We start from the raw sequence: 17,521 nt of genomic DNA, 5'->3' as shown, positions 1-17,521 counted from the left end.
TTTTTTGTTTTTACTTTTTTCCTGTTTTTGTTACCAGGAATTGAACACAGTGGCGCTTAACTATTGAGTCACATCTCCAGCCCTTTTAATTTTTTCTTTTGAAACAGGTTCTCACTAAGTTGCCTAGGGCCTGAGGCTTGGGATCTTTCTGCCTCCTGAATTGCTGAAATTACAGGCGTGCACCACTGTACCTGGCTGAGATCTGCTGTCTTAAAAAATATATTTTTTTTCTAGTTTATTAGTACAAAGGTCAGATCATATAAAAAACTGAGATTATTAACTAAAATATTTGATTTTTTTTTTAGAGAGATAAAAATGGGTTAAAAGCAAGAATTTATTTACACATATTCTGGAAGATAGACTTGAAATGCTTCTTAAAGCATTCTAGTTAGCAATTTGTTGATTTCTCTTGGAATGAGGAGAGTGTATTTTACTTGTAATATAGGTAGGTTTTCCCCAAAGACAGATAGTTGGAGGTTTGCAGAGATAGGTTTATACTTTTTAAATGTTCTTCATATGCAGTTTGATCAAAACAATGCATTGCTTGAGTGTTAGGTTTAGTGGTTGTATTTTTACTGAGATGGGTGCTTTTTGTTTGATTTGAGGGAATAAACTTGGGGACCTGTGCATGCTAAGCACACATTTACCATTGAGCTATACACTCCAGCCTACTTATTTATTTTTTCCTTCCTTTTTCACTGTAATCAGTTTAATAGTGGAAAATAAGGCAAAAGAAGGTGAGATTTACTAGTTCTTGAGTCTTGGAGATTAATTTGGGGCAGGTTGTTCTGTAAACTATGAAGCTGGATTAGGGCCAGTTGTAAAGAGCAGAAGGTTAGCTTCTTTAGCAGTAATAGCTTCAGTAAATCAGCCTTCTGGATTTGAATGTTTCCATGTGTAGCTGAAACTTAAAACTAGTTTAAACTTAGTAATAAATTCTTTTAAGATTATTGATTTTTAGATACTTCCTGCCTCTTTTTCGATCACAAACTGCCATTGTCATGTTAGGAAATGACAATGGCTCTGTTTTATGTGTTGATGGGAAAAGTATGGATAATATAAATATAATATAAATAATATAAACATAATGATTACTGTTTTTAAGAGCTTTTGTAGCTCTTCTAGAGTGGACCCAAAACTTGGTGGGTGTGGAGCATAACTTTGGCTTTTCATATTGGTTTACTAAGCATAATTCCAAAGACACATGAGAAAAGGAGAGACTTCAGAAACTCCGAAAGGGGTTCTTGCTACTGTTATCATTGCTATGAAAAATTAGGGTTATTATTTCATATCATCCTGTCTGAGGCAATTTGAGCTTTTCTCATCACCCTATCATTTTTCTCTTAATCCCCCCCATCACTTATAGGCAACAGTAGCTAAGCTGATAGGGAGGCTACTGTGTACATTGTAAGGATTAAAGTCTTAAAGTCCCTTTTAGCCTCTGAACATCTATATTTATGTGCTCCCTTTTCTTAATAGAGCTCCACATACTGGGCCAGGAGTCCTGCTTGTACCTTATGTACAATAAGAATTTTTAAATTAACCGGAGCAGCCTTTTGTTAGATGGTAGTAGAACTATATTGAATCAGTTTGGGGGTTTTATAAATGTTCTTTTTTTTTTTTCCAAAATTATTTTGTGTACCCTTTATTTCTTCACTTTGTATTTATTTTTGAATCATCTTAAAGCTTTATCCTGAAGTGCTAAATCTAATTTTGACATTATAGAATGAGGTATTATTAACATGATGAGGCGAGTCTTAGTGACTAAAAATTAGAACTGCTTAATTAGGACAAATCATAGCTGGCAGCTAAGCCCAAAGTTTAATCACGTCCAGCACGTATTAGCTGTTCCAGTCAGGACTTGATGTGTTAAACAGCTCTACTGTCTGTGTGTGGGTGTTATTCTATGTAAATATTCTGAGATGAATTAATCTTTTTAGTAGTTCTTTGAAAAATTTCAAGTGTTCTCTTTTTTTCATATTTATATGTATAAGAAAAAACTCATAAAATTGATGCCCAGAGGAATTCTGTTTAACATAATCTTAGAATCTAGGCTGCCTCTGTTAGTGGAATTGAGATGTTAAATAACATTTTTTATGTTCAGTAGAAATTTTAGGAAACCTTGTAAATACTAGCTAAGTGAAATGCTTTTTTTTTAATTTTAATTTTTATTTTTTTTAGTTGTAGATGGACACAATACCATTATTTTATTTATTTATTTTTACATGGTGGTGAGGATTGAACCCAGTGCCTCACACATGCAAAGTAAGCACTCCACCACTGAGCTACATACAACCCCAGCCCTAGAATAAGCATCTTTAATCTTTAGGTGATATTTTTAAGGGAATTCTTTCCCAGATCATTAGATTTAGATGGAATCTTAGCTGAAAATCATTTTTTCTAAAAATGGATGCCTGAGGTCTTCTGCTTTTCTACCTTGCCTTATCTGAAGATCCTTCCCCGAATATAAAATAAAAATATAATTTTATATTTTATATCTCTTACTTATCCCATATCTTACTGTGTTTCACTGCCCCATGCAATAAAAATCTCTAGGGCCCTAAAGGAAGGAAAAATTATAGAAGGCATTGTTTTAGAGAGTCCTATGACAGAAATCCAAAGAGATTAGGTCAGAAATATTGAAGGGAGCATGAACTTATTTTGCATGGGCAAAAAATTCCTGCCTTCCCTGTTCTAAGTTCAAATTAGTTCTAGAAAAATGAGATGGTTATCACAGTGATGTGTAATTTAACACATTTATTAATTAAAATGAAATGTGATTTTTTTTGGGGGGGGGTACTAGTGATTGAATTCAGGGACACTTAACCACTGAGCCACATACCCAGCCCAATTTTGTATTTTATCAAAAGATGGGGTTTCACTGAATTGCTTGGCACCACCCCGTGGCTGAGGCTGGCTTTGAACTTGCGATCCTACTGCCTTCACTTCCTGAGCTGCTGGGATTACAGGCGTGTGCCATTGCACCCAGCAAACATGATTTTGTTTGACAGAAATCTGTTCTACTTGGTTCAAGTTTGTCGTCGTCGTTATTACTGGGATTGAACCAGGTGCGCTTTACCACTGAGCCACATCCTTAGTCTTCTGAGATAAGGTCTCACTAAGATGCTGAGGCTTGCCTCAAATTTATAGTATTCCTGTTTTGCCTCCTGAGTTACGCAGATTACAGGTGTGTGCAGATTACAGGTGTGTGCTACCACACACAGGGCTCTATTCCAGGTACCAGGAGTGAAACACATATTGCTGCACAGAAGGGTTTTTGTTTTGTTTTTAGGATATTTTATTATTGACATACTATTTTAATTTTATATTCTTCAGATATTTGGATTTGAGCTACATTTTGGAATTCATCTATACCTAAAATGCCACCAGCAATTGGAGGACCAGTTGGATATACCCCCCCAGATGGAGGCTGGGGGTGGGCAGTGGTAATTGGAGCTTTCATTTCTATCGGCTTCTCTTATGCATTTCCCAAATCCATTACAGTCTTCTTTAAAGAAATTGAAAGTATATTCAATGCCACCACTAGTGAAGTATCGTGGATATCTTCCATCATGTTGGCCGTCATGTATGGTGGAGGTAAGTTATGCATAAAAACTTGTTTTTTTAATAATTTTCATTAAGCAGCCAGTTTCTTTTGATAGCATTTTTAAAGTGTCTCAAGATGTTTTGAAATGTTATTTCTTGAAGTTTTGTGTTTAGAGTCATGTTTTTCATTTCTGATAACATGTCAAATCTTACTCCATTTGTTTCACTATGGTTTTCTGAAATAGAAATAAGAAATTGTGAACAGCTGTGATCTGCCCCATTCAAGTATTATTGAGCTTAAAAGGTTTCATAAAAATTATATGTACGCAGCTGTTTTTTTTAGACTATTGAAATGTAAACATATTTTTTAAAGGTGATATTGGAAGAATTAAACTAAAATAACCTGGTTAGAATAATTCAAAGTCTCAGGTAAAATCTCTTTTAATGATGTTAAAAAATCAAAAAACTAATAGAACTTTCCCTTGTTCCTTGTGATTTGCATCCCAAAAGCATTTCGTTTGTACTTTAAACTTGAGTTTTTATCATTTCTTTCCCTTCTGTTTTCTTTGGCATGTTATGAAAGCTATGTAGAGAGTAAATTGCTTACTTAATATTATTTAAAATACTGTTTGCTTGACTATAAGACATCAAATCACAGTTAAACGTGTAAAAAAGTTAAACCTACCATAATAAAATATGTAGTTGCTTAGTTAGCAAGAATTCTAGAGCCAAGTGCTTTTGTTTATTGGGATTGACAGTGTGTCGTTTCTTTGTTTAGACAAAATTCTGTTATATCTTGTCATTGTTAGCAATTTATTGCCTCCAATTAAACTCACATGTAAATCTTTAATAGCCATTATAAAGATTCTAGGGGCTGGGAATGTGTCTCAGTACTAGTCCAATTTGCTACCAGTTTAGCAGCCAAAGGCTAAATTATTTGCAGGTTAAGTGTAGAATCTTTTCACATGCTAGGCAAGCACTCTACCACTGAGACACATAAATAAGCAATTTACTCTCTACATAGCTTTCATGGAGCTCCATGAGTATACTCAGCACTGAGCTATTTGTTATAATAAAGAACACTGGTCCTGATCTCTTCCTCTGAGAAATTTATAATTCTTTGGAGATAATAATATAAGCTTATGAAGCAGGAATATGTAGTAGAAATCATAATTAAATTACGCATTATTAAATTTTCACAGAAGAAATAGAAAAAATAGTTGCCTTGGAGGAAGATAACCTGGGTGTCTAGGAACAAGAGTGGGAATACCTATTTTTTTCACCATGCAGCTTTTTCTGCTTTTTACAGTTTTAAGATAGGCCTGTTAGGTCTTTCACATACATTTTAAAAGAAATTAAGGGCTAAATTGTAGTACTTTTTTTTTTTTTTTTTAAGTTCAGAAACTTTGGGCTTTGGACATTTGTAAAGTTTCTGAGCGCCTATAATTTACAGGCTTTGAACTCCAATCTGCCAGAGTTTCTAACCAGATTTTGAGTATGATGACTTGAAGAAATTGGCATAAGTATTATCCAGAGGCATTCCAGGTATTCATTGTATCTTTAAGCTGATTACAAATCAGAGGTTCACATGTTGCAATTCTAAACTACCAAAGAGCTTGGGAGCCACTTGTATTTTGCATCAAAAGTAAGTGATGTCACTTGTGCTAATTGCATGTGACACTTTCCTTTAGGGGAAACAGTTCCTTCTTTGTCCTCACCCAGTTAGTGAGATAACTAGCACATTTCTCTGAGTTTGTCTTATAGGCCTATAAACTACCGCTTTCTATTTTTAATTATAGCTAATTAGGGCCATCATTCCTTAAATAACTCTGAAGGACAAATTGCCTATCATGAGCTGTGTGGCAGAAGTTTTATTAAATGGTTTGTTGTTGTTGTTGTTTCTCTAAGTGATATGTACCGTAAGAATTTTCATCTCACAGTTGTCATAATCCTTTTTTTTTTTTTTTTTAGTTGTTGATGGACCTTTTTTAAATTTATTTATTTATGTGTGGTGCTGAGAATTGAACCCAGTGCCTCTCACATGAGAGGCAAGTGCTCTACCACTGAGCTACAACCCCAGCCCTGTCATAATCCTTTATCTTGTGCACTAACACTACACTCTAAATGGTAGTATGATTTCAGCTGTGAGTGATAGTCTTGGTTTTAGTGCTTTGGGTGAGAGATAGGTACTGATAGTTATTAAGAATGTAAGTATATTATTAGGAGATTATCTTAGTTGCCTCCTTTTTGTTTTTCCTTTTTTTTTTAATATGAAAGCTTCAATTTACATATTTTCAGTACCACAATAAATTTCTTTTTGTGGGGGAATTGAACTCAGGAACACTCGACCACTGAGCCACATTTTCAGCTGTATTTTTAAATTTTATTTAGAGACAGGGTCTCACTGAGTTGCTTAGCACCTCGCTTTTGCTAAGGCTGGTTTTGAACTTAATCCTCCTGTCTCAACCTCCCAAGCTACTGGAATTACAGGCACCACCTCACCTGTCTCACAATGAATATCTTAATACTCTGGTTTGGAATTTTGAATGCAAAATTTACAGTATTAACTTATACCTCATAGACTCAACAGTATAGCAATATTAATCTTTGTAATTCTGACTATACAAAGATCTCATTACTGATTTATATGGAACCATTTTGCAAATATTCTTTCAGTGTTCAGTTTTTCAGTCTCACGAAAGCTATAACTTCAGATTATTTTCAAATTACCTGGGACTTAATATTTTCATTAAGTGACTGTTAGTCTTTTCAGCTATCTGTTAAGAGTCTGTTCCTCATAGATGATTACCTCTAGCTGCATGTTCCCATGACAGAAGGGAAGACAAGCACCCTCAGGCCTCTTTTACAAGGACACTGATTCCATTCATAAGCTCTGCCCTCATGACCTAATTATTTCTTAAAGGCCCTATCTCTTAATACTGCTCCTTTAGGGGTTAGGTTTCCTTAGGTTTGAGGGGACACAAACATTCAGACTATAGCAGTGACTTAGAAGGTATCAGTGGAAACTGTTTTGTGCACACTCTGGAGCTTTTTGGGCAGCTAGTCCTTGACTCAGCCACTTACTTAGACTTGGTCCTCTGAGATACAAGGATAATCAAAAGTTTTGATTCCCTCTCATATTATTATTCATACATATGTCTCTATCAGATGATTAGAGAGTGCGTGCAAACAAGTGCGCAAAAGCATAAGCATGTGCACTACTGTTATCATTATTACTACCAATATTTGTTGAAGAAGACCTACTAAACACTTCACATGTGAATTCGTTTTTATTCTTTTCAACAACCCTAAAAGGTAAATTCATAATAACCTCAAGTTGTGAGGCCCGGGGTTCAATCTCCAGTACTGCAAATAATTAATAATAAAAAATAATAATAACTACTGTCACTACCTCTGGGGAGCAAAGAGAAGAAAGTGATGGGGCCATAATTTGAATTAGGATTCCCTTGGATCAGAGCCTGTCCTTTTAATATTAGTATACCATGTGGCAACTCTGAATAATAATACTAGCTTATATAATCAGTGTATTCTGAATATGTAGAGTCAGTTTATGATTTTTAAAATAAACATATTGTCTTCTAGGGGAGCTAAGTATAGAAAGAAACACAGTAAGGTCAGAATGTGCTGTGCTAATAGAAATGTGGTTTGTGTCTTCTGCAGTATAACTTTTTTCCAAAACTACAGAGTACTGTAGTAGGATAGTGGGGATAGGTTAGATGTGAAACTCGGCTCTCACTCGCTTTGTGACTTTGCAGGTTCTAGTATCGGTTCTTTTCTTGTGTCTTCTTCCCTACTGAGGCATTGCATTGAGCCTTTTCCATTTGCAGTCATCTACCTTAACCAGATAGACTGATGTGTCCTGTAAACCTAGTTATCATTTCCATAATCCATATGCATGATATATGACACAAGTAGTTTTATAAATATGAATAAATGAAATTCAATGTATGTTACTCCATTTTGTAAAAAAAAAAAAAAATTCTGCTAATGTTGTTAGTTTTTCCCCCCTTTTTTTGTTTTCCCTCTGTATCAGACAAGTACTGTGCCAACATCATGACCGATGAAAGAGGCACATCTCACACAATGGTGTGAAAATCCAATCATCATGATAATGAATCTCAAAAGGATAAAAATATATTTATTTAGTAAAACTAAAGGCTGAGGCAAAGAGGATTTTGAGTTTAAAGCCAGCCTCGGCAACTTTAGTGAGTCCCTAAGCAACCTATCTCAAAATAAAATGCAAAAAAGGGTCAGGGATATGGCTCAGTGGTTGAGTGCCTCTGAGTTCGATCCCCAGTACCACCAAAAAAAGGAAAAAGTAGGGGGGCAAATTGTACTTGCTCATAGCAAGTGAGAGGCCATGTTTTCTGTATTTGAAAATTTATACATAAAATTCTTTTTCTGATTATTTTTCATGTGGTTCTTTCCCATTCAAGTAAAACTAATCATCTTCGTACGTTTAGCTGAGAATTTAATCTGGTTACCCAAATAACCTTTCATTTCATACCCCACCTTTTTTTGGTACTGAGGAGTGAATCCAGGAGTGGGTGCTTTCTCACTGAGCTGCTTAGGGCCTCCATAAGTTGCTGAGGTTGGCTTTGAAGTCGCCGTTCTCCTGCCTTAGCCTTCTGAGCTGCAGTATTATAGGTGTATAACACCACATCTGGCCCTTTTTTGTTTTGGAGTCTCATTACAACTACTTTTATAAAATTGATTATTATCTAACTTGATCTTCTGCAAGCTTTTTTTCACAGTATTGAAACGTAGTAATTGAAAAATAAAAGATGTATTCAGTTCAATACCTGAGACATCCAGATGTAACTGAGAATTTTTTTTTTAATTTTTTTTTAATGGAAAACTTAAACTTAAAAAAAATTATTATGTATTATTGACTGTTTTTTTTTCTTTGTGACACAAGCCACATTGGTTGTAATGTATAAATAATGCACTAAAATTAGAAACCTACTCGGATGTGTTCTTACATCTCATCATATCAAAATGCCTGTCCAAAAATTGAAACTAGAGCAAACTTACTATACATAGGTTGATCATCCTGCATGCATCAAGTACCCTGTGAACATTCATTAACAAGGTATTCCAAATGCCTTTAAAGAAAAAAATTAATGATGGACTGGGATCTTTTGTATTTTAGTAAATCTTGAAATGTCTTTACTTTCTAGCACACATATATATGACTCGCAGGTAATAATACAAAGATTTTTTTTTTTTTTTTTTTTTTTAAAGAGAGAGGGAGGGACAGAGAGAGAGAGAGAGAGAGAATTTTAACATTTATTTATTTTTCCTTAGTTCTCGGCGGACACAACATCTTTGTTTGTATGTGGTGCTGAGGATCGAACCCGGGCTGCACGCATGCTAGGCGAGCGCGCTACCGCTTGAGCCACATCCCCAGCCCACAAAGATTCTTATCATTGCCATTTTAGAGGACTTGTTCTTTATTGTTATTCATGCCTTGTGTAGATATGAGGGAATATGGTTCCTATATATTAAATTTTTTGTTCTCTCCCAGGTCCCATCAGCAGTATCCTGGTGAATAAATACGGCAGTCGTCCAGTCATGATTATTGGTGGCTGCTTGTCTGGCTGTGGCTTGATTGCAGCTTCTTTCTGTAACACTGTATCGGAACTTTACTTGTGTATTGGTGTCATTGGAGGTAAAGTATTATTCATTTTTGAGTGTTAATTTTTTGCTGGTCGTTTAGTACTCATTGCGTTCAACTTTCAGATCTCTTGAATGACAATTTCCCCCCCACCTACCCCCCACCCCCCGTCCCCACTTTTTTTAAAATTTTGAAGCAGTATCTCACTAAATTGCTTAGGGCCCCATTAAGTTGCTGAAACTGGCCTTGAACTTCATGAGCCTCCTGCCTCAAGCCTTCCAGAATGCTGGGATCACAGGCATTTGTCACCATGCCTGCCTATTAAGGGTTTTAAAGGGAAACTGCTGTGTGTCTTTTTATTTTCTCTGTTTCTTTTGCTGGGTATTTTGTGCATGCTGGGCAAACATTTTACCACTGAGATACATTCCCTTCCTTCTATGTTTGTTATTTAAATACATATATGCTAAATTGTCCTCCAGAAAAGGGTGAATAAGAGTCCTGCCACAGTATGAGAGAGGATGTACTTGCCAGCAATGGGGTATCCTTTTTTGTTTGTTTGTTTGTTTCATCATTTCTAATTCAATAGGTAATGCGTACCTTCAGATTGTAATTTGTCTCTGCATATTAGGAAAGTAAGGGGTAATCTAGAAAATGTTTTTTCATTTTGTGTCTAGGTCTTTTGAGTATAATTTTTTAACATGTTTTTTGACAACTGTTATAATAAATTCATTTTCTTACTGATATAAGAATAATGGGACTGGGAATATAGCTCAGTAGTTGAGTGCTTGCCTGAAGTACTGGGTATTGAGCCCAGGGAGAGTCTATCATTGAGCTACATTCCTAGTCATTTTTATTTTTTGTACTGGATATTGAACTCGGGGCACTCAACCACTGAGCCACATGCTCATCCCTAATTTGTATTTTATTTAGAGGCAGGATCTCCCTGAGTTGCTTAGCACCTTGCTTTTGCTGAGGCTGGCTTTGAAATCACAATTCTCCTGCCTCAGCCTCCCAGCCACTGGGATTACAGGTGTGCAGCACCATGCCCAGCTTATATTTTATTTTGAAATAGTATTACTCGTTGTTCGGGCTGTTGCATAGCCAGTAAGTCGTGATGCTGAGATTTGAATTCTGTAGTTCACTTTTGAATTCACACTTTAAACCACTATAGAATGTAGCCAATAATGAGACTCTTTTGTCCCTTTCTATTACTTACACCTCCTATTTTAGTTTCTTTGTCTGGTTAAGTAATATTGGAGATATTTCTGATATTTATAAAAGTTAATTTTGCCCCTTTCCCTTAGGTCTTGGGCTTGCTTTCAACTTGAATCCTGCTTTGACCATGATTGGCAAGTATTTCTACAAGAAGAGACCATTGGCAAATGGACTGGCTATGGCTGGCAGCCCTGTGTTCCTCTCTACTCTGGCCCCCCTCAATCAGGCTTTCTTTGGTATCTTTGGCTGGAGAGGAAGCTTCCTAATTCTTGGGGGCCTCCTATTAAATTGCTGTGTAGCTGGATCCTTGATGCGACCCATAGGGCCAAAGCCAACAAAGAAAGAAAATGTTAGGTCCAAAGAATCCCTTCAAGAAGCTGGAAAATCTGATGCAAAGAATGTAGGTGATGCAAATACAGATCTCATTGGAGGAAACCGCAAAAAGGAAAAACGTTCACCTATTCAAAAAATTAACCAGTTCCTGGACTTGTCCCTGTTCACACACAGAGGCTTTTTGCTGTATCTCTCTGGAAATGTGATCATGTTTTTTGGACTCTTTACACCTTTGGTTTTTCTTAGTAATTATGGCAAGAGTAAGCATTATTCTAGTGAGAAGTCAGCCTTCCTTCTTTCCATTCTGGCTTTTGTTGACATGGTAGCCAGACCTTCCATGGGACTGGTAGCCAACACAAAGTGGATAAGACCTCGAGTCCAGTATTTCTTTGCTGCTTCTGTTATTGCAAATGGAGCATGCCATTTGTTAGCACCTTTATCTGCCAACACCTACATTGGGTTCTGTATCTATGCGGGATTCTTTGGATTTGCCTTTGGGTGGCTCAGCTCTGTATTGTTTGAAACACTGATGGACCTCGTTGGACCACAGAGGTTCTCCAGCGCTGTGGGATTGGTGACCATTGTGGAATGCTGTCCTGTCCTTCTGGGGCCACCACTGTTAGGTATAGTATGTTTTCCTACCTCTATGATTCTGCTATCCAAAAACAACAACAACATGTGAGGCACTGGGTTCAATCCTCAGCACCACATAAAAATAAATAAAGTTATCATGTCCATTTACAACTGAAAAAGAAATTCAAAATATAGATTTACAGGATTGGGACAGTGATAGAAAACATTAGTGAGCTGTTTGACAAAGAGCAGGTGTGTCTCATTTCTGTGCTCTCAGTACTGGCACACAACTTGACAAAGCATAATTGCTGATATACAGAGTCAAATAAAATGGAACCATCAGCTGTACAAGAAGATCAGGTTTTTTTGTTGTTGTTGTTTTACAGTTTTTATCCACGTTGACTAGATTTTTGAACAAGGTAACAGGGACATGGGTTACCAAAGTATGGAGCTTGTTTGGTGAATCTTCGTCCTCATTATGTTTTCTGGATGATTGCACTTGAATGTGATATGGGACATTCCTTGTTCCTCTAGCCCAGGCAGCTTTGAGCCTATTATCAGTGTGCATATCTGGAGTTCCCATTTCCTTCATCATGGCAGATTTCCAGATGTTGTGAATGTGGGTGGTGTACTCCCAGGTCACGACCTCATTGATAGCAGAACAGCCCCTCCTCTTGCAACCCTTCTTTGTGGGAGCCATTCTGCCAGGCCCAAGATGGAAAGGAAGGGCATGAAAGATTGTGGGAGCAGGATCAGATATTTTAAAAGACAATATTTTAAAATTTTCTATCACTAAAACTAACAATACATTCTTTGTAGGAGAACGATTCTACCTTTAAAAGTACTTTGGAGATTTTTGTTGTTGTTTTTATTTGAGACAGGATCTAAGTTGCCGAGGGTGGGCTTGAATTTGTAATCCTCCTGCTTTTGCTGGAATTGTAGTCATGCACCACCATTCTCGGCTCCAGGAATTTTACTTATTTACTTACTTACTTACTTATTTATTTGTGGTGCTGAGGATTGAACCCAGGGCCTTGTACGTGGGAGGCAAGCACTTTACCAACTGAGCTATATCCCCAGCCCTCAGGGAGTTTTATTTTAATGCTGGAATTTATTCCAGTAGAAATAATGTAATAATAGCTGTTGTGTAAGTTTACAGTGGTACCAACACTAAAGTTGTATGTATCTGTTGCATCTCACAAGGCTGTGAGGTAGGACTATTTTAATCCCCATTTCATAAGTGAAGAAATAGAAGCTTGAAAATGTAAAATAATTTGGCCAAGATTATATAGCTTGTAAGTCAGTGTGTAATTTGGGAACTATTCCCTGAGGTTACTAAATACTTCATCTTATAAATTAATAGCTCCATAGATAACACAAAGTAAGAAAGTAATTTGAACCTCTTTTGGATATGATACATACTTTTGGAATTTCGTTTTGGGGAGTGAACAAAAGTCGACAGCTATCATTTTGGTTTTTTTCTTTGATAATGGGGATTGAATCAAGGATGCTTTACCACTAAATCACGTGCCGGTCATCTTTATTTATTTATTTTTGAGACAAGGACTTGCTAAATTGCTGAGGCTGGTATTGAACTTGCAATCCTATCTCTATTCCCACTTGGCTGGGATTATGCCACCATGCCTGGCTACAGTTGTCTTTTCATAAGGCTCTCTTCCTCTAATCTCTTCCCAATGAGTTTACAAATTCTGTCAAATTTCATCTCCTTAATCTCTTTCTAATGCTCATTTTTCTCCATCACAACTACCACCCTTAACCAAACTCCTGTTTCCTATTCCTCCTGATCCTAATGGTACAATCCTAACTGGTCCTCCTGTAGAAACACCAATTAAATGGATTTCTTTACTATCAGACTTCACAAAGCCTTGAAGATAAAAGGAAGGGATATGCCACCCCAGATTCTTTTGACCTTTGAAATATTCGGCTCACTTTTGCACAATAGACCCAGGGATCAGAATTCCCAGATTAAAGCCAAATGGTTACATTTATTAGTTTTATGACCTTGGATAAGTTACTTTTGTATAGATAAAATGAGGATGACCATGGAATGTGCCTGTCAAAATGAAGTGCTTGGAATGGTGGCTAAATATTGCTGTTAGTTTAGTTACCAGCACAGGGCAAGTGTTCACAGGACACTCTTTGGGAAATTCTGCTAGAGAAAGAGCATTGTCCTCTTGTAACTGGAATAGCTTTGTGTCCTCAGACAAGAGTCCCAGATTCTGAGCAACACTTTTTCCATTATGTATTGAGGGGTTTGATTACAGATTGATCTCCAGGTTTTTGCTAACTCGAATTTGCCCGAGAATTGATGATTTTTCAAGTTGCCAAAAATAACAATATACAAGGCGACTCTAAATAGATAATTTTTAGAAATTCCTTTTTATACTGATTTGTCATTTGTGGGCTTGTAGAAGATTGGATCAACATCTTTTTTTTTTTTTTTTTTTTTTCCTGACAGGATCCTTAATACTTTGGGAAAGGGTATCCCTGTTCATTTTTATCCACATTGCTTTCTTTCTTTTTTATCTCTTTAGGTCGTCTCAATGACTTGTATGGAGACTACAAATACACATACTGGTCATGTGGTGTGATCCTAATTTTTGCTGGTATCTATCTCTTCATTGGCATGGGAATCAATTATCGACTTTTGGCAAAAGAACAGAAATTAGATGAGAAGCAGAAAAAGGAAAGTAAAGAGGAGGAGACCAGAATGGATGTTGGTGATAATCCAAAAGAAGTTACTAAAGCAGCAGAATCTCCAAAGCCAAAAAGCACAGGAGACCCCAAAGAGGAAGAGAGTCCAGTCTGAACCAAAGAGGCTGGAGCGTAAATGGAGCAGTTGGTGACCCAAGACTTCTGAAAATACTCTACTGGCCTGTAGTCTATCAGTGGTGCTCAACACAGACAGTGAACATTTGTGTGGAAAACATACCAGTGTTCATGATGGAGTTTTTGTTTCACTCCTTACCAATAGCCTGAATTGAAAATATCATATGCTTTGGGGAGGGAGTGGTTGGCAAAGTATGTGGAAAGAAGTAGTGTTTTTTGTCTTGTTTTATTTTAATCTTAGCTTTTAATAGTGTCAAAAAGATTATAACATGTGCCTTAAGTTTTAGTCTTTAGAACTCTTTAGAGAGCCTTAACTTTTTAAACCATTCTTCTGAATTCATTTATTTTAAGTGTCACATTAAAAGAAAATAACTAACTTGTTTGAGGCAACTCAAACTTAATTTTGCTTCATTGTTATTTGTAATGTATTGTCAGACATTGTTATTGGAACACTTATGAACAGAAATGTTGGTTTGAAGTTGGAGGTTTTATAAAATGCTGACTAAAATATTTTTCTAGCATCAGTAGTTGCCTGGCGTATGTATGTGCCTGTTAGCTATATGTTTAGAAAATTTAAAGCATAAAACTTGAGAAATATCGTGACAGTCCTAGCCACATAGTATTTGTCAACATCTCTCGGGTACCTTTTCCAGGATTCTTATTAGAAACTAAGTGGGGTTTTTCTTTGTTGTTGTTGTTCCTTTTGTTTGTTTGTTGGTGTTTTTCACTAAATTACTGTTCTCCCCTATTCAAAAACATTTTGAGTGGTTATAGATCATTGTCTTTTTTGAAGTCACTGGGTATTATTTTTCTCACTTTAAAAGTATTAAAGTCTAGAAAACTTTATAGTCATGGCTCCTAAGTAAATGCAACTCATGTAATTAAATATAGACAGATAGTTTAAGCATCAGCTATATTCACCTTTGGTTTTTCTAAAACCTCAGTTATACTCTGAGACTATTGGAATCTTTGTGTCTGTTGGCTTTGTGTTGTTGGTTGCTGCTTTCTTGTTTTTGTCTAGGTGGTCCTGGGGATTGAACCCAGGGCTTTCAAGAATGCTAAGCATATGCCCTACCACTGAGCTGTCCCCCTACAGTCTCCTGAAATTTTTCCACATTGATTTTTGGTGATTCAGTTTATATTTGCTTCTAGTTAGGGCTGTGTTATTCAGTATAGATAAATGTTTGTATGTCATGTTTTGTTTTACATTTTTTTCAGTGTTTGCAAATTCAAGGGGGCCAGAAAAATTTGGACCGAGGCAAACCTATAAAGATGGGGAGGGAAGTTGTAAAGTATGCTTAGTTTCAGTAAATCCTCTTTTTCTGAATGGGCTTAAGAAGAAAATTATGACATATGCTTAGAATTATTGGGCACATTCTTATATCCACGTGAAACTCAAGTTTTGTGACCCTTTTTACTTACCTGAAATGTGGAGAATGGTTCTGGTATATGGGTAGGAGGGGAGGTGGACAGGTTGGAACTAAATATTTTTTTATTTTTTAACCTAATATCTTCTAAATTAAGGCAGAAAGACAAATATATTCAGTGAATTATTCAATGCATTTAAAATACCACTGTAATTGATAAGTGAAAGTATAGATTTCAAAACCTTGTATAAGAGACTGGCTTTTGCAAATAAAACATTTATTTTATTTTTAGAAAATATTTCTTCCTCCAAATGTTTATTTTGTTGAATAAAATATTGCTGTGTCTTCATTTTCATTATCAAGTTTCAGTTTGGCCTTTGCTAATATTAAACCACCCAGTTTATGTGCCTTAATTTTGTGTATATAGCTTATTTTGTGTTGATTTTTCACCTTTCCTCTTTGCTTTAAGACAAGCAGGAGGGGAATTTGAAACCTCCTCTCCTAAATTGAGAGCATCCAGAGCAGTTAGCATTAAGGACACAATGAGAAACTCCCTTTGTATGAGTGTTATGGCAGAGAGGAAGGAATTTGAGGGAAGAAGCCTGCTGAGAGTATTGGAGACTGAGCCTGTTTGGACACTAAACCCATGTTTAACCTCTTTTCTATAAAAATGAAGACAATTATTGAGGAATTGTAAGTAATAGAAATGGAAAAAAATAATAAAGCAAGCCTTAGAGGATTATCCCTGCTCCCCATCCCAGATGTTAAGTTGTTCATGTTCAGTAGTTAAATCCTGTTACAGGAGTGAGAATATTGTGTAGATTTATCACTACTCTAGAATGAAGGGTTCTGAATTTGTTGTAATCAAAAGCAAAAGTTACTGTCTCAAAGCTGGAACTATACTTGTTATCACCTGTCCAGCCCTTATTTAATTTTTTGCACTAAAGAGGTAGGTTTTAAGGATTTGTTTTCTGGTGCTGGGAATTGAACCTAAGGCCTTGCATCTGCTAAGCATGTGCTCTACTACTGAGCTAAAACCCTGACCCAGGGGTTTTATACAAGATCAGTTTTGGTGACAGCCAAGTTGAAAACTCAACATGGGTCTGCTCCATGTCTTCTCTTCCTAGTTAAGGATTAAGGGTCCTGGTTAACAACTGGCTGATCATCTCTCCGTTGTAAGTCAATCCTGGAAACATCCAGCTTTCTGATCTTTTCTGTTGTCCCTTACTTTATTTGAAGAACGACTTCATATGAATTTTTATTTCAGTTCAGTGGTTTTAGTGGCTGCTGTGGGTAAAGAGATGTGTGCGTAGGACTCCTCCTACCTTTTCCTTTTCACTGCCCCCCACCCTCCTAGGTAGATGCAGTATCTAAAAGGCCTGAGACACGAACCAAGAGTACACTCTGAAACAAGGAGCAGGAAAGTTACTTAGAAATTTGACAATTATAGGAGATCATGCTAACATAAATCAGACCATTTATCATGGTTACATGCAAGTCTCTTAATAAAGTTTAGATCACCTTAGCACAGTTTTCTACAAAAAGTACTCAGGAAAGGATGATGGTAAAACAAACTGGAAAATTTGGGCTCTTTTTATCCCTGAGTTAGTCACAATGAATAATCCTCTGGGTTTATTAAGTTGTCTGAATTTAGTAGTTTATGTCTATATTATAGTTGTACATGTCAATATTAAAGTTTTATTTTAAAAAGGAAAAATTGTTAACCATTTGGTATTTTTATATGAGCTCACATTTTATTGTATTGAATTTTAATTGATAAATTGGGAATTGGTTACATGTTTGTTTGAAAAACCTGTGTCTGGGTTTTACCTTCCCTAGCAGATGGTTCTCAGCATGATAAATTCATTCATCAGTGCAGGTGTGGCCCCTCCCTCCTACCACACACTTTTGTTTGGAAAGGTAAGGAAAGATTAACAGTAAATTTCCACTTTTGCAACACGACTTGCTTTAACAAACAAGTCAGGCATTTGCCTAGAAG

General features: G+C 36.3%; 1 protein-coding gene, 1 long non-coding RNA gene, 1 other non-coding gene and 1 pseudogene across 5 annotated transcripts in view; 1 reads left to right on the top strand and 3 right to left on the bottom strand.

The window, feature by feature from the left end:
• The window catches only part of Slc16a1 (solute carrier family 16 member 1), a 32,655-nt gene extending 16,835 nt beyond the window's left edge, over window positions 1–15,820 (top strand). For all 3 annotated transcript variants that reach the window (XM_078027038.1, XM_078027037.1, XM_078027039.1), the window contains 4 exons: window positions 3,337–3,597; window positions 9,095–9,238; window positions 10,489–11,355; window positions 13,861–15,820. In XM_078027038.1, the coding sequence (XP_077883164.1) occupies window positions 3,381–3,597; window positions 9,095–9,238; window positions 10,489–11,355; window positions 13,861–14,135 (1,503 nt within the window). In that variant the 5' untranslated portion in view covers window positions 3,337–3,380 and the 3' untranslated portion in view covers window positions 14,136–15,820. The remainder of the gene's footprint in view (window positions 1–3,336; window positions 3,598–9,094; window positions 9,239–10,488; window positions 11,356–13,860) is intronic.
• The window catches only part of LOC144368260 (uncharacterized), a 41,547-nt gene that overhangs the window by 7,268 nt on the left and 16,758 nt on the right, over window positions 1–17,521 (bottom strand). The window lies entirely within an intron of this gene.
• Window positions 7,595–7,695, bottom strand: LOC120891100 (small nucleolar RNA U13). Its single transcript, XR_005735524.1, has one exon. It is a non-coding gene; the product is annotated as a small nucleolar RNA U13 (small nucleolar RNA).
• LOC110599416 (large ribosomal subunit protein eL31 pseudogene) lies at window positions 11,501–13,863 on the bottom strand (annotated as a pseudogene).

The sequence above is a fragment of the Ictidomys tridecemlineatus genome, chromosome 11 (assembly GCF_052094955.1).
Source record: "Ictidomys tridecemlineatus isolate mIctTri1 chromosome 11, mIctTri1.hap1, whole genome shotgun sequence".
NCBI classification, from domain to species: domain Eukaryota; kingdom Metazoa; phylum Chordata; class Mammalia; order Rodentia; family Sciuridae; genus Ictidomys; species Ictidomys tridecemlineatus.
Note: the sequence above shows the minus strand (reverse complement) of the source record. Positions and strands in the feature narration are given on the sequence as shown.